At 47.1% G+C, this 24,715-nt stretch overlaps 1 protein-coding gene across 1 annotated transcript; it reads right to left on the reverse strand.

Annotated features, from left to right (window-relative positions):
• Window positions 1–951: 951 nt before the first annotated feature.
• MTARC1 (mitochondrial amidoxime reducing component 1) lies at window positions 952–23,187 on the reverse strand. Its single transcript, XM_060088651.1, has 7 exons — window positions 22,913–23,187; window positions 19,742–19,915; window positions 16,464–16,626; window positions 15,456–15,596; window positions 9,509–9,570; window positions 9,344–9,415; window positions 952–1,994 (listed from the first exon to the last, which is right to left on the reverse strand). Exons 1-7 carry the CDS (start codon window positions 23,185–23,187, stop codon window positions 1,865–1,867), a joined length of 1,017 nt encoding a protein of 338 aa, XP_059944634.1. The 3' UTR covers window positions 952–1,864.
• Window positions 23,188–24,715: the final 1,528 nt, after the last annotated feature.

Raw genomic sequence — 24,715 nt, forward strand, 5'->3', positions numbered from 1 at the left:
TAAAGTGGATCTATTGGGGAAGGTGATGGGCCAAGGTTAACGGATTCATTATTCTAATTGCACTTCACGCCGAGTGTGTGAAAAACACATTGCAATAGATTCACCAAGCAGAATACATATGTGCACCTGTTACCTTGTAATTTTACCTCAGAGCTAGGCTTGGTTCCAATGATTACTAAACTCTTTTATAAAACCAAAGTGAAACATGCACAGCTTTTGGTAAAAAGCATGTTTACTTGACAGCCCTTCAAAGATGGGCGTTCGCCGGAGGATGCTGCGTGTGTGTGTGTCAGGTGACAGGGTGATTGGTTTTGCCCATTCACATCGGTCAGCTTTCAAAGTCTGACTTCCTGCCAAGAAGTGAATACGATCTGAAACCAGTTAAAGCAGCTTCCATTTATTTACAGTTTTGAAACACATTTTTCATGACTTAGCTTCCTAATACAGTCAAAGGGCAAAATGGCAACGAAAGATATACTTCATCAGATCTTAGAGTTATATAATCTGATCAGGAGAAAAATCAGATATTGGTTTTTAAGTGAATCGGCATATGTTTTCTTTTTCACCTTTGAAAGGTTTTATTCAAAACCTAAAATAAAGCCATTTATTTCAAATCACACACTCACGTTTCTTCTCATGCATGGACTTCAGCACTTTTTCACCCTGATTTTGAGGAGGAGCAACCAGTCTTGAGTTGATGGGACCAGCGAGATCCAGAAGGACCCCGTGACGGCACAGCCACGCTTTTAGAACCAAATGCCCACAGCAGAGAAACAGAGAGTACCTGGAGGGTACCCCACTTTCTTTCAAAAAACTTTTCTAGGATAGAAAACTAAAACCCATCCACAAGTTTCCCTCTTTTCAACAGCTGAAAAGCTGAGAAAGGCTGAGCTGTCATTCAGTGCCACTAGGTGGCATCATGTCCTTTTCAGACTATTTCTTTTTGCTCTTAAGACGGGCACCATCGTTTCCCTGGGCAAGGTCAAACAGCATCTCAGACCACATCAGGCAAGGGCGCTTCCCCTACTTAGTGCTACAGTTCACTCTCATATACTGGGAAAAGTTTGGGCTCACCAATGGGATATAGTTGATACTCCGTTTCAAGGCAAGGAAGTTTTTGTCTTGCTTTCCACATATTACCTATCAGAGTCTGACTGCAACGCTGCTCTCATGAGTTGATTTTCTACCCTGACATCTCTGCTGTCCTACAGCCCAGAGGTACTGCATGCTATGAAGATCCATCAAATCCCCATGGACACTGTCTGAGAGACAATAGTGCCAGGTCCAAGATGATCTATGGAAAATGAACATCCTAAGTGTTTCCTGAAGGTCAGGCTCCTTATGCCCTTTTAAAAGCTTGTCTAGGGCTTGAGGAGAAAAGTGAAGTGACAGTCCAGCCTTATTTGGAGAGCTATTTAATTTCCATTGCATGCCCCGGGCATGGGGTACTAAAAGATTCCAGAACATTCTTCTCACTCCCCCACTCTTACTCTTTCTCTTCTCTCCTCTTTCCCTAAAGAGTAGCAATGAGAGGATGGCAGTTAGCCCTCTGGGTAGGTGAATGGAGAAGAAGGAGAAAGAATTATTCCACAATCACAGTTAAACAAGCGATTTTTAGAATCCTGCTTTGTCATTTAAGTGACTTACAGAAGTCCTGTTAAGTTATCAAAACTCTCTTTCTTCACTTTGTGCACTGGGATGCTGGAAGCACTGAGACACAAGGAAGCGTCCAAAAGACGAAACACTTGGAGATCACAGATCTAAAGAAAATGCCGAGGTGTCAGGTCCAAAATACTGTGCTTCAAGTGTTGGCATTTTTGAGGACATTTTTTAAAGACACCTGCTATTCCAGGACATATGATTCCTATTCCTGGCCGAGCAGGTACACAGGGTCTCCCACTTGGACGGTCCCTGGGTTTTCCAGAACAAAATACTGTCCGAAGAGAGGTGATTTTCCATATAACTTTCGTTCAGAAGGGTCACACAGGCGATAACTGCAACAGGAGAAAGAACACCATGAATCACAGCCAACCAGAAGCAAGAGCTCAAACAGCGTGTGATTTCTTCTCGGCTGAAAGATCTACCCCCAAAGGCCAGCGGGTTGCCCAGCTCCAGCATGCACTGTTCCCACCCCAACTAATAGAACAGCGCCTCCTGGGGTTGTACAGTAAACTGCCCGCCCAATGCACCAACTACCAAAGCATAACCAATGGCCATATTCCCACCTCTTTTCTCCTTGGAATGTTCCTGTTTTCAGCATTAAGAGGTTAGAGACTCGAGAGGCTCAGACATACTTGATCACTTCCCTTTTTCCTCGGCCTCTCTCCATGTCTATCATCCTACCAGTCCATCAGGCTCAGAGCCCTGGAGTCATCCTTTACATCTTTTCCCTCACTTTCCACAGCTTGTCCATAGCTGCCAGGTCCTGAGGTTCTTCCTGTACCACATCTTTTGAATTTGCTCACTTTTTCTCCCACTGTCACAATCTCGCTTCAAGCATCCTCAGATGACTATAATACCTTCTTTTTTTTTTTTTTTTTTTTTTGGCCACACCACACAGCATGTGGGATCTTAGTTCCCCGACCAGGGATCGAACCTGGGAAGTCCCTATAATAACTTCATGGCACCTCTTTTTATTTTTTTTTAAATAGCCAGCGCTTTTTTTTTTTTTAGATGTTGGGGATAGGAGTTTAGTAATTTATTTACTTATTTTTGCTGTGTTGGGTCATCGTTTCTGTGCGAGGGCTTTCTCTAGTTGCGGCAAGCGGGGGCCACTCTTCACTGCGGTGCGTGGGCCTCTCTTGTTGCGGAGCACAGGCTCCAGACGCGCAGGCTCAGTGGTTGTGGCTCACGGGCCTAGTTGCTCCGCGGCATGTGGGATCTTCCCAGACCAGGGCTCGAACCCGTGTCCCCTGCATTAGCAGGCAGATTCTCAACCACTGCGCCACCAGGGAAGCCCTATAATAACTTCTTAACCAACCAATCTTCCTCATTCTCCCCTCCTCCACTTTCAATTCACTCTTAACACTACCCTACGTTACTTTCTTAATTTTGCTCTGGTCTTATCACTCCGAGGCTCAGAAACTTTCAATGGATCCCCAGTGCCTAAGGAATAACATTCCAAGTCTTCAGCCTGGCATGCAAGGCTCTTGACCTGGCCCCAGCCAGCTTTTTCAAAACCTGTCCCCCTCTGCCCTTTCTGTGCACTTCTGCAGTGCTCTGTTGGGTTCCTCAATGTCCTTTCACCTTGCTTTGCATTTTCCTGGCTTGGGGGTTCCTCTGTGGGATCCCCTCCCTCCATTACCCGAGCATTAGAATACTACCTTTTCTTCAAGGTCCAAATCAAATGCCACCTCTCCTAGGAAGGAAGCCCAGGGTCCCCCAGCCAGGAGTGGTTTCCCCATCCTCAATTTTCTCTACTTGCCCCTTGCCACTCACATGCCGTGTCCTGCAGTGTCAGGGCATGTGTCTATCTGTTCTACTGTACAAGACAGAGAGTCCGTAGAGAGCAGGGGATGTGACTAACTAACCCCCTTGTACTACTCACACCCAGGGCTGGGCACTGTATGTCACTGGTGACCCACAATCATTTGTTGAACAGATGAATGTGTTGGTGAGTAAAATCCTCTGTTAGAAGTAGTATCATATCTTTGTCGGCCAGAAAACGCAAGAATCCCCAGGAGGAGTGTACATGAGATGCGTGTGAATGACACGGCAAGATTTTCCCTCACCCCACCTCCACCAGGAGAATGTTTTCCTTCTGTTTCTCATTTAAGCTAACTCCATTTTTTTAAACATCTTTATTGGAGTCTAATTGCTTTACAAGGGTGTGTCAGTTTCTGCTTTATAACAAAGGCTAACTCCAACTTTACATCACTTTTATATTTAAAACATTTTGATGGAAAGCATTTTTTTTCATCCTACTATGCCTTGAGAAAAAAAAAAAAAAACGATTGCAACAAATCAGTCCTACTTTTGTTCTTCAAATCAGAAGTGGCTAATGAGAAAATGGAGAGGGTCAAATCTAGAGCTTCTTTCTGGAGACCCTGTACTGTAGCCAGGTCTCTGCAATGACCTTGGACCCTGGGAACCAGGCACCTCTCCTAGCCTGCCTCTCCTCTGTCAGCATGCAATACCAAGGACATCTGGGGATCTGTGTCCGTTGGAGGGTGACTTCTTCAGGATCCGGGGAGGTCGGCTACTTTTATGGCTTGCTATTTCTCCTTGTTGCAAGCTCGGTCGCCTGAGGTTCTGATTATCTCAGGGAGGGAACTGAGAGTTGGAGTTCTGTGCATCATACATTGACACTTTATGAAGAACATCACATAGATTATCCCTTAATCCTTCCAACAAGTCTATGTGGGAATGCGTATCGTCCCCACTTTACAGGGGGGCTATCAGAGGAGTGACGGACTTGGCCAAGATCACAGAGCCAAGTGGTCAGGCTGGGGCCGGGACTAAGGTCTGGCTCACTCCAGAGTCAGGACTTTTCCCACCAGGGATGTGATCCTTGGTCCTCCTTATACCTCCTGAGTACATGCGCAGGCCTGAGAAGAGCTGAGGGGGTTAATATTTATTCTCTTACACGAACGGGGTTTCCCCTGCCTCTTCCCATCAACCACGTAAGCACACACTTACTCCCCGCCAGGTAACTTAGGAGCGGAGGACCCACAGAAGCCGTCGCCCCTCCCAGCCCAGGACCTTAACCTGCTCGGGGAGGGGGGAAGCAGGGACAAACGCAGGTGACAGTCGCGGGGGCGAGGCGACCTTCTTGCCCTGCCAGCCGCCCCAGCTCCGTCCCACCTGCGCCCCTGCTGACACCGTCCCTGCAGGGCTACGGGGCAGACTCTACAAACGAGATCAACCGCGACCCCTTGTGGGGCTGAGACGGTATTGTCAGCGGTCTGTGAATTCACGGGCACAGCCAGCCTTGCTCAAGAGACGGAAAACACGGCCTTACCTCATACACGGATCGCCTATGATTCTTTTTCTCCGAATGTATATATTTTGTTGTTGATGACGATGGGATAAATATATTACAAAGCCATTTAAAAACGCCTTTCTTAGTGTATTTTCTCCTTCAATAAATATGAAGCAAACGACTGACTCTAATGGGAGACACAAGACGTTCTGTTTACCTTAAGCAGAGGTCTCCATCCTTAAGGGAGCGGTGTGAGTGGAAACTGTTACCTATAAAGTGCTGTGCACCGATGAGGGCTGCTTGGTTCACTCATTTACTGGTCAATGCCCAGACCCTGACTTGCAGGCAGGGTCTCTGATCACCGCTGGGTCCCCACCGAGGGGCACAGGCCACTTCTGGGACCTCCCAACCTGCTATGTACACGGCCAGATCAGGAATAAAACAGCACCGTGAAGACACCACGGAGAGGAGGAGACAAAGGCTGAGCAGGTTGGGCTGCGTTGCATTTAATGCAGCCTCAGAAAATGGAAAGGAATGTCTCCAGGATTTTCCCTCTCTCAGAAGGTGTCAAGTTCATAATCTGAGACTACCAATAACCATAGCCTACATGGTCGTTATGTATTTTATCATCTATTAGAAGAACAGTATTTATTGCTTTATTCTGATCAAGGGGGAGCGTGAACCAGGAGATGTATTATTAGCCCAGTTTTTACAAATAAAGAAACAGAAGCATCAAGAACATAGCTGACTTACCAATGTCACACAGTTACTGGGAGGTGATAGAGCCAGATTGGCTGGGGGGCGGTTGTCTCCTTCCACGGCATCACTACCACTAAATCCTTCTGTCTTTAGCTTGGCACAGCACAGTCTAACACAAGCGGAGAGCAGCAAACACCCTTACTGTCCAAGTATTCCTGCATCCAACAAAACTAGTGCATCCACAGAACAAATGAGCTTTATTCTTTCTATTGAAAGCAACAGCGATAGACCCCCACCACTCCTGTGGGATCAGTGTGGGAGCCACTCTCCCTTCAGAAAGAAAAGAATAATTCCCTCTTCATATTTTCAAGCCAGCAGACCGGCCTCCACCATGCTTCGGGCTGTGAGTATTTCCCAGACAAAGGCTCCACTGGGCCTGAGGCCCATAGCTATTCAGTAGTGGTCTCCCTGCTGAGAACTTGCATTCCTGAAGCAGCACAGACCTGGGCACGGGGGACCCAGGAAGAGGGAAGGCAGTGCGGCTTCCAGCATCCTGCCGGAGAGCCGGAGAGCAGAGAGGATGCTCCTGACACCACTTTGCTTCGCTTCTGTGATTTATGTCAGGCAGCCGGGGCCTTTCTCTTCCTGATTTATGGCCGGCTGTCCTGGGGAGAACATACATTACTGCATCTACGGCAATATACACCTCAGTAAGATACAGGAGAAGACACCTAGGCTGGCACCCATCTCCTGGGGTATTAGGAGAAATTAGGTTGGGATGGTTCCTGAGAGCCTGCAGGAGACCCGGAGGGCTGTGCTGCTCCCGGAGACCCTGCCTGCCAGCCCTGGCTCCGTGTTGGGCTCCATTACCCTCCTTCTATAAACACAGGCTCCCGACGGGCTGGGGGGAGGCACTGAAGATTCAGAAGACTGGCCCAAACACAGGCACTTTGTGAATCCAGAGGGAAAGGTGCCAGACTCCAAGCACAGTGTTGGGAAGAGAGAAAGAACAAGATGTAAAAAAAAAAAAAAAAAAAGGATGACGGGGACTTGGTGGTCCAGTGGTTAAGGTTCCGTGCTCCCAATGCAGGGGGCTGGGTTCCATCCCTGGCCAGGGAACTACATCCCACATGCCACAACTAAAAAGATCCCGCCCGCAGCAACGAAGATCCCACGGGCCACAACTAAGGCCTGGCACAGCCAAGTAAATCAAATAAATAAATATTTTTTTAAAAAGATGACAGTCAATTCCCCAAATCACCTGTCTGGTTTGCACACAGAACCATCAAGGCCTGTCCACCAGGGCCTGAGCCAGAGTGGGGGTCTGTGGATCACCTGTTAGAACCAGGGCTCCCAACACCCACGACAGGACGCCTTCCCGGGTCCACCCTGCCTTCGTTTTCCGTGTAGCTCCTCTGCGAGCACAGGAAAGTGGGAAGACCAAACTCTGATTTGTTCTCGTGGTGAGTGAGCCAGCGCATTCTGAGGACATCGCTGCCGGTTCTCAGAACCCCTCCTCTCTGGAATGTCCCACCACATCTAGTAAACTCTTCCCCACCATTTTATTGGGACCATCCTCCAACAGGCAAACAAGTTCAAAGAATTTTAAAGAGACCATCCAATTACCAACCATGTGGACCCTGCATATAACATTTTACTATATTTCCTTTATCATGTATCTATCCATCCATCGGTCCATCGTAATTTATTTTTCCATTTCCAAGTACGTTGCAGACTTCAGTAAATTTCACCTCTAAACAGTTCTGCTGGCACATCATTTCCTAGGGTTAAAATTTCTTAACTTTGTGGGGAGGGGATAAAATTTACATGGAGTGAAATGTACAAATCTTAAGTGTTCCATCGTATTAACTTTTTACAGAAAATTAATGTTGTTTTGGGCATTGAGATATACACAACATCCCTCAAAAGGATGGGATTTGCCTTAAGCTGGTCCGTAGCCCCTTCTTTGAATATTCCCACAAATCCACAACCCATGGTGGAGACTCAGATAAAAAGCAGCCATTTGCCCTTCACATCAAGAATCCCCCTCTGTACCTCCCCTCCCAACCTCCCTCCAACCCACCTTGTTTGAGCCTGTTCCTGACCTCCCTCTCTCTGCCATGTGGCCTGGCCCCTGGAAGGCCAGCTGTTTACCTCGCTGTAGCCTGGCCTTGATGCACGACACTGGTCTCCATGGACGACAGGTGCTGGCTTCATGCCTGGGGGCAACGTGCTGTTTGGGACAGAGCCCCTTGCCCCAGGCTTCAGCCTGCCAGGGAGGGGGCCAGATTAGTAGCTTCTGGGACAGCAGGATCAGCAGAGAGGGGCGGGTGCTGATCCAAGTAGACTAGATTGTTGGTCCAAAGAGGGCCATGAGCTTGATGAGAGAAGGAACGAAAGAGACTCCCATTCCAGGGGAACAAGTTTGGTCACACGAGCCCAAGCATAGCCAGCCCTTAATGTGCTCTTTCATGAGGGCTTTGATGTCAGATGACCAAACTTCCACTGCATTCTTTCCTCAAGTCTTCCAGGGTTTTGCCTACAGTAGGGGCCACCATCTTCCCTGCCTTCCCCCTCCCCCCTGCAAGTGATACCCGAGGACGCATGTCAGGGTCAAAGCCGAGGGTCTTACGGGCTGCAGAGATGAGACCTGACGCCCCACCTGCGATCCTGCATTCAACATGGAAGGGACCAGTGAAGACGAGCATTTCAGGGTTTCAGCAATATCCCGGCCGTAGATTTGACAGATAACAGCACAGAAGTGTGTGAATCATGAATTGTTGTTTTAGCAAAAGTACTGCAGGTTGATTATAGAAAGTTTAGAGGCTACATACCAGAATATATATTTTCTCCATAATTTCATTACCAAAAGAGCCATGAATATTTCGGTTTATAGCCTGCCAGGCTTTTAGCTACTCAGGCACGTTTATATATTTTAAAAAGGAAAATCAAATAAACAAAAAAGTCAATACTATATATGTTAATTTGTAATCAGCTTTTAAAAATGAATCTTATCTTAAATATCATTCCATGCAATTTAAACTTATTGTCTTTCATTAAAAAATTGTCATGGGACTTCCCTGGCAGTCCAGTGGTTAAGACTCTACACTTCCACCACAGGGGCCTCTGGTTCAATCCCTGGTCGGGGAACTAAGATCCCTCATGCCATGCGGCACGGCCAAAAAAAAAAAAAAAAAAAAATTGTTATTATGAAAATTTTAACATAAACATAAAAGTAGAAAAAATGGTGCAATGAATCCCCACATAATTATCCAAGATTCTATTTATCAAGATTTGCCACATATTTCCACGTGTTCTTTTGCTAAAATAATAGACAGCACACCCCAGATATCACATCACTTCACTCCTATATACTTCAACATGCTTCTCTTAAAACGTATAGGCATTTCTTATAGCACCAGAAAGCCCCTATCACACCTAATGAATTTGTGATGTCACCAAATACTCAGTCCACAATAAAGTTTGCCAAAACATCTAAACCATGTTTTGTTGTTGCATTGTAATTGGTGTGTTCGAATCATGAATTCTAAATGAAAAATAAAATAAAATAAAATAAAATGCCAAGCAGGCATTCTGGGGACCAAAGCACCCAGGAATGTTTCCCAAACTATCCAGTCACCAGGACCCGCTTCCACTTCAAGAATACACCTGCGTGGTGTTTCCCCTGCTTCCTCGCAGAGACGTTAAATCGCTTAGTCTTACCTCTTCAGGGTCTCCAGAGGCTCCTTCCTGCTCATGACGCCCGTGTCCGGGTCCACCGTGGTTAAAAGGCACCTGGACACACACACACAGGGCATCATACACGGGACAAAGCAGACGATCTTCCCCCTCCCCTCCGTCTCCTGGGCAGCAGTGCATGCACCTCACCTGGAGCAAGCCATCACCCTTTTCAGTTCCACATCACCAATAAGAAGCTCATTCCATGAGTCCTGGGGACAAAGCACGTAACTCATGTGAGCACTTCGGATCCCCAGCCCTGACCCACCCGTGTAGGGACTTCGCGTGATTCAACAGCTGATGAAGCCACTTCCATCAAAGATGGCCAACTGTACATCACGCCTACCTGCTCCCTCCCTCTGCCTTTGACTTGTTGGTTCTTTCCCCTGAAATGAAATGCTCCCTCTCCTCTCACTTGTAAAGCTGGAATTGAAACTCATCTCCTTCAGGAAGCCTCCCTGACTGACCCCACTTGACTGGAGGTGCTGTGGAAGGCCAGGGTCGGGCCAATGGAGGAAGCGGGTGAAAGAGAGGAGAGGGTATGGAGAGGGGGGCTTACTCTAGGTTGTATCAGATCCCTTCGTGCTGGCCTAAGGTGGATTAATGTCCTTAATCGTCGTGTCTGTTGACCTTGTAGTTCCCCTGGCCAGATAGGAACAAATCCAGAGCAGGCCTGTAGCTTTACTTCCCTATGCATCTCCATGGGAGCATTCACAAAGCTCTCCAGCCCAGGAACCTCCTGGGGCGTGTGTCTACGACCTGGGTAACTGGTGCTTACTTTTCAGGACAAATCAAATCAATGGACTGTGTCCCTCATATCCAGAAGGGGGGATAGAACATACACACATGAAAAGTGAAGGGTCAATATTCCTTTTAAAAGTTTCGAAAAATTGAGAAAAAGCTTTACAAGACAGCACCCTGTGGGCTGGTTGAATTTTGCAGACAAGCATGGAGCCGGTGGCTTAGAAGAAGAGATTTTTAGGCTGCTCTGGGCAGGCGAGGTTTTAAGGGTAAAGGTACGATCTGAATTGAGTCTTCCAGGGTGGAGATTTTGAGAGGCACAAAAGAAGGGTGAGGGGACTCCAGGCAGTAACAGAAGGAATGACATTTGATTGTGGTCCTGACCTTCTTACCCTCACAGAGAAGGTGCCTGAGAGCCAAAGACAGGAATCCATTAGTTAAAACAACAGTGAGAGGCCCGTGTACCCCAAAAAAACAAAAACGAAAACAAAAACAAAAACAAAAAAAAATCTGCCCAGTCCTTTGTTGATCACAAGCCAGAGAGAAAGTTCCAGGCCCAGAATTTTAACTCTGACAGTGTGTATTATTCTTGATATGTGTATTGCAGGGTTTTGTTTTTGTTTTTTTAATCATAAAATGAGTCTCTTCACTGCCATGTTTCACAACAGTCCAAAAAGCTGGGCACCTCGGATTAGAGCAACCCAGCCTGCTCTGTGTACATTTCTCCACCAGGAGGCACTGTGGTCACACAAAAAACATAAACGATCCGAAAGGAGAGAAATGAAGGTTCTGTTTAGGAAATTAATTTATTATTAATTAAAGAAATATTTACAGAGCCCCTTTAATGGGAAATAAAAACTGTTGGGGATTGCATCACAGATAAATAAGTTAAAAATTCCACCATTGGTAAACTATCTCTTTGGCAAACTGGCGGAAAAGGAGAAAACTATTTACATGTTGATTGCACGCTATGGGTCCAGAACCGTATTAAACGTTAGAGAAGCGCCCATGAAAATCTTCCTAAAGAACATGTTATCTTGAGGTGGTAAGAAACTGAAACAGGAGAAGCTGGATATGGAGAGGCACAGACACAGCACAGTGTGGTTTTGGAAAAGAGAAGCAGCTCTTCCAGGTCTGGCAATCAGAACAGATCTCTCAGGGGAGGCGGCTTTTCATCTGGGCTTTTAAAGAAGGCCAGGAGTTTCTAAGTGGGACAAGAGGCAAGACTTCAGGTGAGCAGGAGATAAGGGAATATAGTCCTTATATAGTTCTCAGTCCAGTCTGTAGCTTGGAGCTTTTACTGGAAGTGAAGGCTGGGAAAGCAAAGTGTGGCAAGATTACGAAGGGACCAGAATGGTAGAGTGGGCAGTTTGGGACTTTTGAGGACTGGGGAGCCACTGAAGGCTTTTGAGCAAGGCAGCAACATTGACTGTCACAAACTTTTAGAGTAGAAGAGATCACTCTGGTGCTCTGAGAGGCTCGGCTGTGACAACATCCAGGACCACTCAGTGGTCCAGACTTGAGACAACAAAGGTGATCTAGCTGGCGGCTGAGAACAGAAAGGGAGCAGGTGGGGCTGGGGATGAGGGGCACATGGGAAAAGAAAGAGTCAGGGGTGACTTACAAGCTCTAAGCCAGGGTGAAAGAAGGAATATGGTAGCCAGGATAGACGTTGTGAAGTCAAGAGGAATTTGCGGAGCTTATGAGGACAAGTTTGCTAGGTCCACAGAACATATGAAAACTCCCAGCAGACAGTCAGAAATGTAGCCCAGCACTGCAAGGGGGAGTCCACGGTTGGACCCTTGGGAAGGACCCACATAAGGGTGACAGATGGTGAAGCTGCAGGAGAGGGTGTCATCACCAAGGGAAGGTAGAGAAAGAGAAGGGTCAAGGCCAGAAATTTTGGAAGCCCCTACCTGAGTGAGGAGTAGGGGAAGGAGAAACAGCAAAGGCACAAGAGCGGTGCCGCCAGGGAGGGAAAGTTCCAGAAGTAGTACCTATTGGTCCAAGGGGAGGGCATTGATGACCAGGAAGAGGTCTCTGAAGGAGGGAGGGGAGAAAGGCAGCCTTGGACTGAAGTGAAGGTCTGAGAAGTGAGGGTGAGGAGAGCAGATGATGGGTGTGAAGGGCTGCAGAGAAGGACCACGATCACAAGAGGCAGGTTCTGAAATGAGGAGGGGGTTCTCTTCCCAGAAGCCTCCGTGCAGGTCCTCAGCCTCTGGACAGTCTGCTTCGCCCACTGCACCTGGCACCACCTGCCCTAATCGTCTCGAGATCCCTGCCGCAGGCAGATGTGCACAATGCAAATCGGTTTTTGCCACTCTCTTGCCTAAAATCCTTTCCAGACCCTTCCTCCGAAGGGGATACCCCTTGACACCAAGGACCTTGGCTCTCAACGCCCCTCCCTGAGCGCCGATGCTGTAAAAGACAGCAGTTATCTCCGTGCCAGCGCAGCTCTGCTCGTGTGCCCCCTCCCTCAGTGTTTCTTCCTTCTGCGCCACCTGGCCAATCTAGGCTCCTTCATTCACTTAGCAAAGAATTCACTCTGGGTGTGTTTCTAGGAGCTGGGAAAACAACAATGGTCAAGTCCCGTCCCCAGAAAGCGTGTGTAGGGGAAACAGACAACAAATCCCCCAGTAAACACGGTGTATCAGGTAGGGATGTGGGCTGGGGGAGACTAGGGCATGCAGGCCAAGCAGGGTACAGGGTGATGAGGGAAGGCCTCACTGAAGCGGAGGGAAGACCTCAACAGGGAAGCGAAAGAGGTAAGGGAGTGAACCATGCAGATACCTGAGGGAGGGCATGCCAGACAGAGGCACCAGTAAGAGCAAAGGTCCTGGGGGAGGAAGCAGCAGAGAGACAAAGAAGGGAAGAGTGACAGGAAGTAAAGCTCTGGAACTAGGAGGGTGTGGCATCCCATAGGGCCTTGACAGCAATTATAAGGACCCCATGTTTTACTTGAAGAGAGATGGAGAACACAGAGAGAGTTTTGAGTAGGAGGACATGATGTGAGTTACATTTACAGATGACTTTGACCTTAGCTGTGATGAGAATAGACCTTGTAGGGTGGTGGGGGTCAGTCAAGGATAGACCAGTGAAGACAGGCTCTTGCAACAAACCACAGGAGAGAGGGTGGTGACCTGGCCCAGAGAGGAAGTGGAGAAGCATGGCAAGAGGACAGAGCCACCAAAATTTGTTGATTATTCGAATGTGGGAGGTGAAGGAAGAGAAGAGTGGTTCCCACTTTGGGGCCTGAGAGCTGCCATACACTGAGATGTGCAAGGCTGGGCAGAGCAGACTTGGGAGTGGAAATTCAGCCCTCAGTGTTGGACCTCCTGAATCTGAGACGAGATACCCCAGTGGAAATACAGAGAAGGCAGAGGGAGTGTTCTGGTGTAAAGATGTTAGTCAAGGGGTCCTCAGTGTGGAGAAGGTTTTGAAAAACGCAGACCAGGGCATGAGTAGAGACAGAGATTGCTACAGACTGAGGGTTTGTGTCCTCCCAACCTTCATATGTTGAAACCTAATCCCCAGTGTGTTGGTATTTGGAGAAGGTGGCCTTTGGGGGGTGATGAGGTCATGGGGGTGGTACCCTTGTGAACGGAATTAGTGTCCTTATAAAAGGGGCTCCAGGGGACTTCCCTGGTGGTCCGGTGGTTAATATTTTGCCTTGCAATGCAGGGGGTGTGGTTTCGATCCCTGGTCAGGGAGCTAAGATCCCACATGCCTCGTAGCCAAAAAACCAAAACATAAAACAGAAGCAATATTGTAACAAATTCAATAAAGACTTTAAAATGGTCCACATCAAAACAAATCTTAAAGAAAAAAAAAATGGGACTCCAGGTATCTCCCTTGTCCCTTCCACCACATGAGGTCACAGAGTGAAGACAGCCATCTATGAACCAGGAAGCAAGTCCTCACCAGACACCTGCACGAATCTGCAGGTGCCTTGATCTTGGACTTTCCAGCCTCCAGAACTGTGAGAAATAAATTTCCATTCTTTATGGGCCTGAGCCCATACTGCCCAGTCGCCTCCCTCTCCTGTCTGTGTTAAAAAAGTTGGGTGGCTGGTCACCTACCACCCTCGGCTCACCAACTTCCTGGCCTGTCTTACCTGGCTGTAACTACCTGTTCACATTCTAATCACCTGGACTGTGAACTCCTTCGGAGAAGCAACTGTTTCTTCAATCCCAGTTTTCCTACAGGTCTATTCACAGTGCATAGTACACAGGGGCACTAACCCATTGTGTGATGTGTGAAACATTATTCCAAAACGTGAGGCCAGCCCAGCTGAAGCGTTGTATTAACAGCCAACTTAAAATATGAAAGAATCCCAATTAGGGAACACTTAGAATCAGAGAGAAAGCCTTCTAGGACAAGAGTCAGTTCAAAGAAACCTCCTAAATCTGAGGTCCTACTCTGGGTCATCCCCTCTGAACTTATCCCATCTTCATCTGCCCATCTCAGACCGTGGGATAGGAAATGTCTTCCATGTGAACCGTGATACAAAGACCAAAGCCAGGAAGAGAGGAAGCTTAAAGGGGGCCACAGTCAGGGAGGGACCGATAGCCTGAACCAAGCTTCTTTACTTTGATTATAGCAATGAAACCACTGCCCACCTCTCTGGGCACTTTCTACATCTTGGTGCTTTTGGGGGAGGCGTCAGCTGAAATTACTCACATTTTATAAACGCAAGAAGCAGAGGTCTCAGAAAGTTCCAGGACTTATCCAGGGTCAGACGGCCACTTATTGAAGCAGGGGGATTCAGATCCAGATGTCCTGACCCAACGCCCGGCCCCTAGAATGCTCAGAGCTCCTGTGGGCTGTGGTACAGTCTGGGTTCTTGACGTGGGGCAGCCCTTGGCTGAGCCATCTCACTCAGGTTGAAGGTGGCACTGGAAGAGTTTTAGGGAGGTGCCATCTCAGCTTGGGGGCAGTGTCCCTCCACCACCCACCCACAGCAGCCCTGCTGTAAATGACTGTCTTCCCAAGGGAGCCCTCAACTACACAGGAAGGCCACCTTCCACATCCTGCTCTGTGGCCCACACAGATCATGTATTCTATGCTAAGTACACTTGACTCAAAATGAACCTGCCTCCTTGGAATTCTCCTTAGAAGTCTCAGACCCTGAACTGCCCCTTGACGCCAGCATCTCTGCCTCATTTATATTTGTATCCTCCACACAAAAGTCTGTACTGATCAGATGCTCAAGAAATTGCAAACTTGAATCATTGCATAATACAGAGCCAATACCTAATGCATCCTTCTGAATAATCTAATACAACAGCAAAGACTCTCATACCTTAAAAAAAAAAAGTTAAATCCAAGGAAAGGGGCAAGAAAGGTAGAGCGTTACCTCTGCATAGACACCACACCCTGAAATTATGATATTGGGCCGGAAGTTAGTTGCCTTAACTTTCTTCTCTAGCCTGGAGTTGAGATCTGCCAACGATGCCTCAGAGAGGATCAAGAAGGGGCTGGCGTCTGAGTACGGGACCTGATGGGAAAATAGGAGCTGTTACAGCATGAGGCTCACAGAGGCATTTCTCAGAGGTCACATGGGTCTGATTACTGGAACCTTCCACCACCCCCCCGCCCCACCTCCCCACACAATCTGTCTAAATATTTCTCTAGTTCTATTTACAGAAAAGTCATGGCAATTCAGAAGCTTTAAATAGCCTTGCAGATACCAGGAATTACATGATGGAGTGAAGAGAACATGGTCTCAGAATCTTAGAGCTGTCCTTTTCTCATCCTCCAAACTCTCACACATTTATTTCGTTAAGCTTTGATGGCCTCATTTTGTGTGATAAAAAATATTCACTGATTCTTCAGATACTTATTTTTCACGCGACCTGCAAATCAATGTTCAGCATGGCCGTGGCAATGGCACTACATAGCATTGTATGTTTCACTCTCATGATGAATTCTTACAGCCTTATTTCTTTAAGGGCCAGTCTGGTCATTTTAAATCTGTGGATCTCCATACCCACACTCATCGGCCCAACTGTGAGCTGCCACACTATTGCAATCACAGTGTAAAAAGGTTGGACTCCACATGCAATTACAGAATGGAGTGGGAAAGATACTGACCTAGAACAGTTTTGAAGCTGCATTAGCACCAGAAGGTTTCTGTAAATAGGAATTTTTGCTCTCAGGCAAAAATGCAAGAGTCCCCGAAATCGAGAAACACAGATGGTGCTCCTAGTGGAAGGGCCTTACTTTTGCAATTGCTTGTGACGAAAGTCATGGCAAAGTGACAGAACCGAGCTCAGCAGACATGCCGCCCTGTTCTCCCCTTTCCAAGGAAGCCTGTCTTCCATAGGACACAACAAAGGCCAAAGCCAAGGGATGCTCCTCTGACCTGGTCTGTGGGTCGAAACGGGTCTTCGATCTGGTGAGAATTTCTCGGTTGCATGTGAGGTTCAAAGTGCACCAGGCGGTACGGCTGCGTCTTCAGGAAGTTTGTTATCCACTGGGCTGCGGCATCACCGCAGTCCCTGCCCTCGATCTCCAGGCCATGCACTCTGCAGGGGTTGTGGGCAAAGAACAGATATTTGAAGATCTGGACATCCTACCATGTCCTACACATATCCAAAAGGCTGCACCAGGCTATGATGTCGCTGTAAGTCCTACCTTATCAGGAGATGTCATTTTAGCCTGGCCCTGCTTCTGAACCATGTGGAAGCTCAAAATGAAGACGCAGTTTCAAGCCTTGTTCCCCGTCCCCGCTTTTTTTTTTGAAGTATAGTTGATTTACAATATTGTGTTCGTTTCGGGTATATAGCATAGCGATTCAGTACTTTTGCAGATTATATTCCATTACAAGTTATTATAAGATATTGGATATAATTCCCTCTGCTATACAGTAAATCCTTGTTTCTTATCTACTTGATAAACTTAACAGCTTTCTGTATGTTAATATTGTCTCCTGCAACCTTGCTGAATTCATTGATTAGTTCTAATAGTTTGGGGGTTGTTAAAGGAAACCTGAGTCCCAAGGGCTCTTGGCATCTTTACCCTAAACTAAGCTTTCTGATTCTGCAGTTTCCAAACGTGACCTTGTGTAGTCTTTGGGGCATGGACCAAAAGCCTGTATGGGACCATGAAAAAAGTTTCCACATAATTCCAAGGGAACCAGTAATTAAATTTAAAAAATCTTCACCACAAGAAAGTATGGGTATATATCCAACTGTTATAGGGGCCAGGCATGCTCAGCAGGCCGGGCCAGCAGGTTTGAGTAGCCGCCCGCGGTCAGCCCGACGCCACGGCCCGTCACCGCCACTCCTTCCCCAGGAGCCAGCAGGTGGGCCGTGGAAGGCCTGAGGCCCTGTTGCTGCTGGCAGTGAGGGCTGCAGGCGCCACATTCGTGAAATAGGGACAGAGCAGGCTTGCAGCTGTGAGCGCCCGGCCTCGGGGATGGGGGCTGACACTGAGCGGTCCTGGGGCAGGGAGTGTCATGGGAGGCGGAGTGCTCCTTTTCCCCAGAGCCCTCCAAGCCCTAGAGCCTCCGGGTGGGTGAGCTGAGGGCACCGGGGACAGGCTGAGGGCTGTGTCCTGCAGAGCTCCAGAGCCCTCGCCACGGGGCCCCCCACCGTCAGGGCCAGGCTTGGACCTAATGGTCGCAGCCGTCTCCATGGAGGCCTCAGCAACTGGAGTATATGGACACTGGCATTAAGGTCAAAGCTTCTACCAGCTTCAGTCTCTCCCGTTCACATTTCTGAGTATTTGCTAACGTTTGTTTGGGTGGAGGTTTACAGGAACATCATGGCCTGACCGTGACCTGACCTCAAGAACAAAGGATGTGACCCCAAGAAGTTTGCAACAACTAACCGCGCCCTCCCTCACCTCTCCTAGAAAGGGGCTTTGCTGAAAGCTTTCAGGGAGTTCAGGGCTTTTTAAGGCATAAGCCACCCGTCTCCTTGCATGGCCCTGCAGTAAATCTTTTTCTGCTCCAAACTCCGAAGTTTTGGTATTGCTTGGCCTCACTGTGCATCAGGCACACAGATTGCGTTTGGTAACATAACGGCGTCAGACAAACAGGAATCAGAATATGGAGAACCATGAAATACAAATTGCAATAGGCATATTAAAAAGTTTGCCTCAGACAATGATGAATGCAAATTAAATCAATAAGAAATTACTGGTTTTAACACAAAAATGGCAAAATACTTTTGAACATAATGGTCAGAATGAGATGAGACAGATATGCTTATAAACTGCTGGTGAATATATAGCTGGTATAACCATTCTGCAAAGCAATTGAGCAACATATATCAAAAGTCTATAGGAGCCATACTCTTGTCGCTGGCAAAACCACTGCTAAAATTTTTTCCCTAAGGAAATAATAAGAGATATGAACAGAGATTTATGCCAAGTTATCCATCACATTCTTCTTCATACCTGGAAAAAACCGAAAACAATCCAAATGTATAAACATGGGATGTGCTAAAATGCATTCGAGGACACCCATGTTTTTAACAATCTGAAAAAATACTCAACATACACTTAAGTATATAAACCATATTCAAGATTGGTACTATTTCAATTTGGTTTTTCAAGTATTAGCCATAGAGACAGAAAGAAAATATGTCAAAATATGAATCATAGTTATCTCAGATGGGTTTTGTTTTCTTCCCTTTTTTGGTATTTTCCAGTTTCTCAACAATGAATATGTATTACTTTCATAATCAGAGAAACCATCAAATTAAAATGAAAACATATTACTATGTTTAAAATTCTGATATTACAGAAATCATATTAGTTCTGCATTTTACGAACTTTTGGGGGTCTTTAGACATTTTTCAAGTAACTACATTTTTTGATGTGATGTTATTTTCTATGATAGGCTGTGGACTAATTAAGTATTCACGTGGCATTTTCATTCAAAATGCAGAAACTGTAACAAAAGTATAATTAGACCATATTTTAACTTTCTCATAATAAGATTAAAAAATGAACTTTAGACATGATTTCTTAAAAGCAGAGCTAGTTTCCTGGAATAATTGCTCCCTTGAGGGCCTTCTGATGTTGAGGAAAGACACTCTGTACAGAGCAGTCTCCTGGCTGAATCTCCACTCTCACTATTACAGGGACACCTGGGCATCTGCAGGTCAGAACGCTCTTCTGGTTGCAGCTGGTCTTTTCTATTTTGGAACTTCCTTTCATCAGAACTAAATATCATAGGTCATATAGCCATTTGCAACTCCCACCATAACTCAGATTTGGAAGATTCCCAGTCTTTCCAGGCAACATAGACATGATCCTAGGGTAACACATTGATCTAACCTCACCTCTTCCAGGACCCTCTCCCCACTCACTTCAACCCCATTTTTGTCCTTTATCCTCTGGTGGTGTTATTTTTCTCTTGTTGACATGTCAATATGCTTTTGATCCCATAGTTTTCTACATAAGTCTTTTATGTTTCTCTGCCCCACATCAACACACAGTTCTGAAGCTGCTCCCCTTTTCCACCTTCTTTTAGATCATCACGATGTTGAGGACCTGACCCTACATATGGTACATTTACAATCAATGGTTAATTATTGACAGTGTTTCTCCAGATTTCCGCCACATTTCCCATTTTCCCAAAACTGCAGGAATAAATGCTCACGCAAGGATTAAGAGCTATCCTTTCCTTACCTGCACTTGTGCACTGCATTTGTGGTGGGTGTCTTGATGGGCAGCCGCAGGTCCTTCATGTAGGCTGCACTGAGGGTCAGGGTGTCACCCTCACAGGTCGGGGAAATCAGGACCAGGCGGGGTTCCTGTCGAGCAGTAACCATATTCCCCTCCTTGTTGATCACAAGCCAAAACCTGCCATTTTCAAAACACAAGGTATGCATGGCCCACCATGACAGGCAGCCAGTCTCTGGGGGAGTTTCAGTGATGCACTGTCATGTTTGATTTCCTTGCTGTAAGCCTGGTGTGTGTGAGTTTGTGTGCGTGTGTATATGTGTGTGTGTGTCAGTCTGTCTGCCTGTCTTAAACATCAGCTCATCAGCTCAGCAAGACTGAATCTGTCAGTTAATTTCAAAGTGTTTAATAATCACTCGTGCATTGGACAAAATATCTGCAGAACATTTTGGACTCCTTGATGGCACAGAAATCAAAGAAGTTAATTATACGTCCATCTCAATTGCCAGAAAGTCTGGTCACTTTCATAAACATGCTCTAAGGAGATGATAGGAATCTATCTCGGAGAAAGACAAGGAAGCATGGTGCCTGGTACAAGGAGACGTTGCTGTATTGTTCTCAGAGGGTGGAGTCAAGCTGAACAGCAAACAATGCCACTTACACTTTGCCAAATCCACCCCCAACTTTAAAAAAACATTAATGTTTCAGTATTCAGAGTTGTGACTTCTGCAATTTTCCAAAAGGCCTATTGTTAATATGGACAATATTTTTGGGCCCAGTACTCAAGGTCTAGAGGTACTTCCCAAAACAAAGATAAATGGAGAAATAAAAGCAATAGAAAGAACTGTTCCCAGTAAAAAAAAAAAAAAAAAAAAAAAAATGATGGGTTTGTATAGAGGACCTTTCAGCTACTGAGGAAGCTAAACATTGACATTTTGGTCATTTCCATTCACACTGAATGGAATGATTACAAGGATAGAAGTGAGCTTGTGCTTTGGGAAGCCAGAGACATAAGAAAAAAATATGGCAGATACTTTAGATCATCACCTCCGGCGGGTCATCGTGGTTGAGTTGTTCAGCTATGCTAGAAAAATAAAGTTAGTGTAAGCCCTTTCCCGAAGGAATTCCCTCTGACCAATCCTTCATCCTGGATACAGGATGTCCCAAATCCTTGGTACTAGCACATGAATATTCTTTCTGGTAATCTTTCCTAGTAATAATGGTAGTCTGATATTTCTAAAATACATATCTGATCATGTCACCCCCTTCTGCAAACCGCCACCCACCACCGCCGCCCTGTGGTTCCTACTTTCAGAATAAAACCCCTAACTCTTCAGCAAGGCAGGCAAGGCCCTTCATCATCCAGCTACCCTCCCAGCCAGTCTTACCACCTGTGCCTTCACACATGCCAGCCTTTCTTTTTAATTTTTTTATTGCGGCAAGATATACACAACATAAAATACTTGGCATACTCTTAGGTACACACCCAGAAGAACTGAAAGCAGGGACTCCAACAGATACTTGGGCGCCAATATTCACAGCAGCCTTCTTCACGACGCCGAAAAGTAGAAACAACCCAAATTTCCAACAACAGAGAATGGACGTGAAAACAATATGACTTTAACCATTTTTAAGTGCACAATTCAGTGGCATTAAATACTTTCATAGTGTTGTGCAACCATCACCACTGTGTATTTCCAAAACATTTTCGTCATCACAAACAGAAACTCTGAACCCATGAAGCAATAACTACCCATTCCATTCCCCTCTCTCCCCAGCCCCTGGCAACCTCTAATCTGCTTTCTATCTCTATGAATTTGCCTGTTCTAGGTATTTCATATAATTGGAACTATATAATGTTTGTCCGTTTGTGTCTGGCTTATTTCACTTAACATAACGTTTTCAAGATTTGTCTGTGCTCTAGCATGTATTAGAACTTCTTTTTGTGGGTGAATAATATTCCAAAGTGTGTATATACCACATTTTCAGTTCCAGCTATGAAGTCCTTCCTGACCACCCCAGTTTCTCATGCTCCTTCCTCTGTGCTCCCTGGCACTTGTCACATTGAGTCAATTACCACCTAGGACTGCAAGCTTTTGTTTGCTTCTCTCCATCACACTTTTTGATAGTATGATGACAAAAACAGCTCACCGTTCCACTGTGTCACCAATTGCCCTCTGTCTGGGGAACTGGAAGGGGGAAAAGTTACAACCCTCATCAGTCCTGTGTGTTACCTACAGAAACCGAGGGCTGGTCTGGGAGGGAGTCTGAAGTGCAGCCTTACACTGAGGCCAAGGCCAGACCCAGAATAGGACAAAGCTGCTTGCTCTGGGCCTTTGAGATCTTCGCAGAACCCCAGGAATTCACACAGGTCGAGACTACCCAGGTAAGGCATAAATAAAACCCCTATTTACAAAGCACCAGTGTGCTAAAGAAAACAAGAGTCCCGATGTCACTGCTGTGTGGCTCTGAACCTCAGTTTCTTTATCCATAAGAGGGTGCATGGGGCTTCCCTGGTGGCGCAGTGGTTGAGAGTCCGCCTGCCGATGCAGGGGACACGGGTTCGTGCCCCGGGCCGGGAAGATCCCACATGCCGCGGAGCGGCTGGGCCCGTGAGCCATAGCCGCTGAGCCTGCGCGTCCGGAGCCTGTGCTCCGCAACGAGAGAGGCCACAACAGTGAGAGGCCCGCGTACCGCAAAAACAACAACAACAACAACAACAACAACAAAAGGTGCATGAGAGAATTAGGGAAAATAAAGTATGTAATAGCACTTTTTAAGATGCAAGAATCTGAAACTTTAATCGTTGTTATTACGATTATGTGCTCCACCTTGGTGAGCTCTTTGAGGGTTTGGGGGTGGCTCCAAGTTTCCCCAAGTTCTCAAGAGACAGTAAAAGTAAAGTGGCGGGGACCAATCCTGTGAAGCTCGCCCCTTCCGCTAGACGGAGTTGAGTCAGTTTGCTTGCGCACCGGCTGACACCTGGGGACCAATGGCGCACCTCCTCTGGGGCGCGAGCCATCGCAGGAAGGCAGATCGGGACCCTGGGTCTGCTGTTGGGAGGTGACGGCCCCCTTTCCTCTTCTTCCTTGCCGCTCCCCCGACCCCCGCCAGCTCCCACTTTCTTTGTAAGAGAAGGACTCCGCAGGCCTCCCCCGGTCCCGGGCTCAGCCCTACCTGTCCCGCAGGTGACCGCTGCGCAACCCCAGGGCCGTGCACTCCGCCGCCTTCACCGACACCCCCTTGCAGGACTTGACGGGGTAGATCCAGAGCTCTGCCACGGTGCCCACCTGCTGCAGCCGCCGGCGCCGCCTGGGCCGCGCGCGGCGCCAGGCCACGGCCCCCAGCGCCACCGCGGCCAGTCCCAGCGCGGCGACCCCGAGCCAGCGGGGCCGGGGCTGCGGCGCGGGGAGGCCCAGGCGGGCCAGCGCGGACGAGCCGGTGGCGCCCATGACCCAGCGATCGCGGGCGCGCCGGGGACTCCAGCGGGGCCCACCCGGGACGCCAAGCAAGCCAGGCAGGAGCGCGGCCGCCGCCGGGGGCTGCTGGCGGAGGTGCCGCCCTTAACCGGGAGCCCAAGGGGACGGCGGTTCACGAGTCTCTTTCCGTCTGGAGTACCGCGTCCTGCTCCTGAGGTTGGCCCCTGGGCCGCTGCGGGCAGGAGGTGGTGTCTCGGCTGCTACGCGGTCTCCTGCCCACCGCCGCCTCCACTTCCGCCGCCTGCTGGCCACTCGGCGACGTGCCCTCCCCCAGGATCGCTACAAGTGACCAGTTTACTTATTTACGTATTTGTGGCGTTGACTTAAAAAAAAATGCACAAGGTGAAAGTTGCAAGTTAAGTTTTATTTGGAGCAAAATGAGGACTGCAGCCCGGGAGACAGCGGTTCAGATATCTCTGGAAACTGCTCAGAGCGAGGGGGCAGCCAAGGGTACATAGGAGTTTGGCAACAAAGGGCAGGCAGTGTGGAACGTCATAAGATTATTGTTAATTAAAGAAAACCAGTTATCTCAAGTTAAGGAATTTACCCCTTTTCTATGTATGGGCAGATGCAGGAGACCGGGCTCACTGAAATCATTCCTTTGATATGCACCTCAGCTATCTGTGCCAGGATCCTGTATGTTTACATCCTGAGTTTCCTAGGGCTCACCGCAGGGAGTGACTGCAGTCTGATGGCTGCTAGATGGCAGGGATCCTCTTCAGCCCTGAGTTTCCTCAGGGCTCACAGGTTCACGTTGGAGAGTTGCAATCGTTGATGACTGTGACATCCTTTGTTTATTGATATGGCAGGAAGTATGCATTTATAAATATTCCATTTATCAGTGGGTTGTTTATTTAACCTAAAATAAACCAAAAAAATTCGCAGGGCAAAACATAATTTTGAAATTAGAAATCAGGCAGCGGGCAGATCCCTCTCCTAGAGATAGGAGCGGGCGGGCACCACGTGGCCTTCCCAGTGTCCAGCTGCCTCAGAAAACCCTAAAGATTCCACACAGAAAAAAAAACAAACCAAAACTGAAACTGTTATAATTAATAAATGAATTCAGTTAAGTTGCAGGTCACGAACTCTATATACAAAAATCAGTTGCGTATCTATACACTAACAATGAACTATCAGAGAAATTAAGAAAACAATCCTATTTATAACTTAGCAAAAAGAGTAAAATACCTAGGAGTTAATTTAACCAAAGAGGTGAAAGATTTGTACTTTGAAAACTAAAACACATTGAAGAAGACACAAATAAATGGAAAGATGGTCTGTGCTCATGGATTGGAAGAATTAACATTGTTAAAATAACCACACTACCTAAAGCAATCTGCAGATTCAATGGAATACTTAACAAAATTCCAATGTCATTTTTCACAGAAATAGAAAAAACAATCCTAAAATTTGCATGGAGCCACAATAGACCCCGAAGAACCAAAACAATCTTGAGAAAGAACAAAGCTGGACACATCACACTTCCTGATTTCAAACTATA

The sequence above is a fragment of the Mesoplodon densirostris genome, chromosome 2, assembly GCF_025265405.1.
Source record: "Mesoplodon densirostris isolate mMesDen1 chromosome 2, mMesDen1 primary haplotype, whole genome shotgun sequence".
NCBI lineage: Eukaryota > Metazoa > Chordata > Mammalia > Artiodactyla > Ziphiidae > Mesoplodon > Mesoplodon densirostris.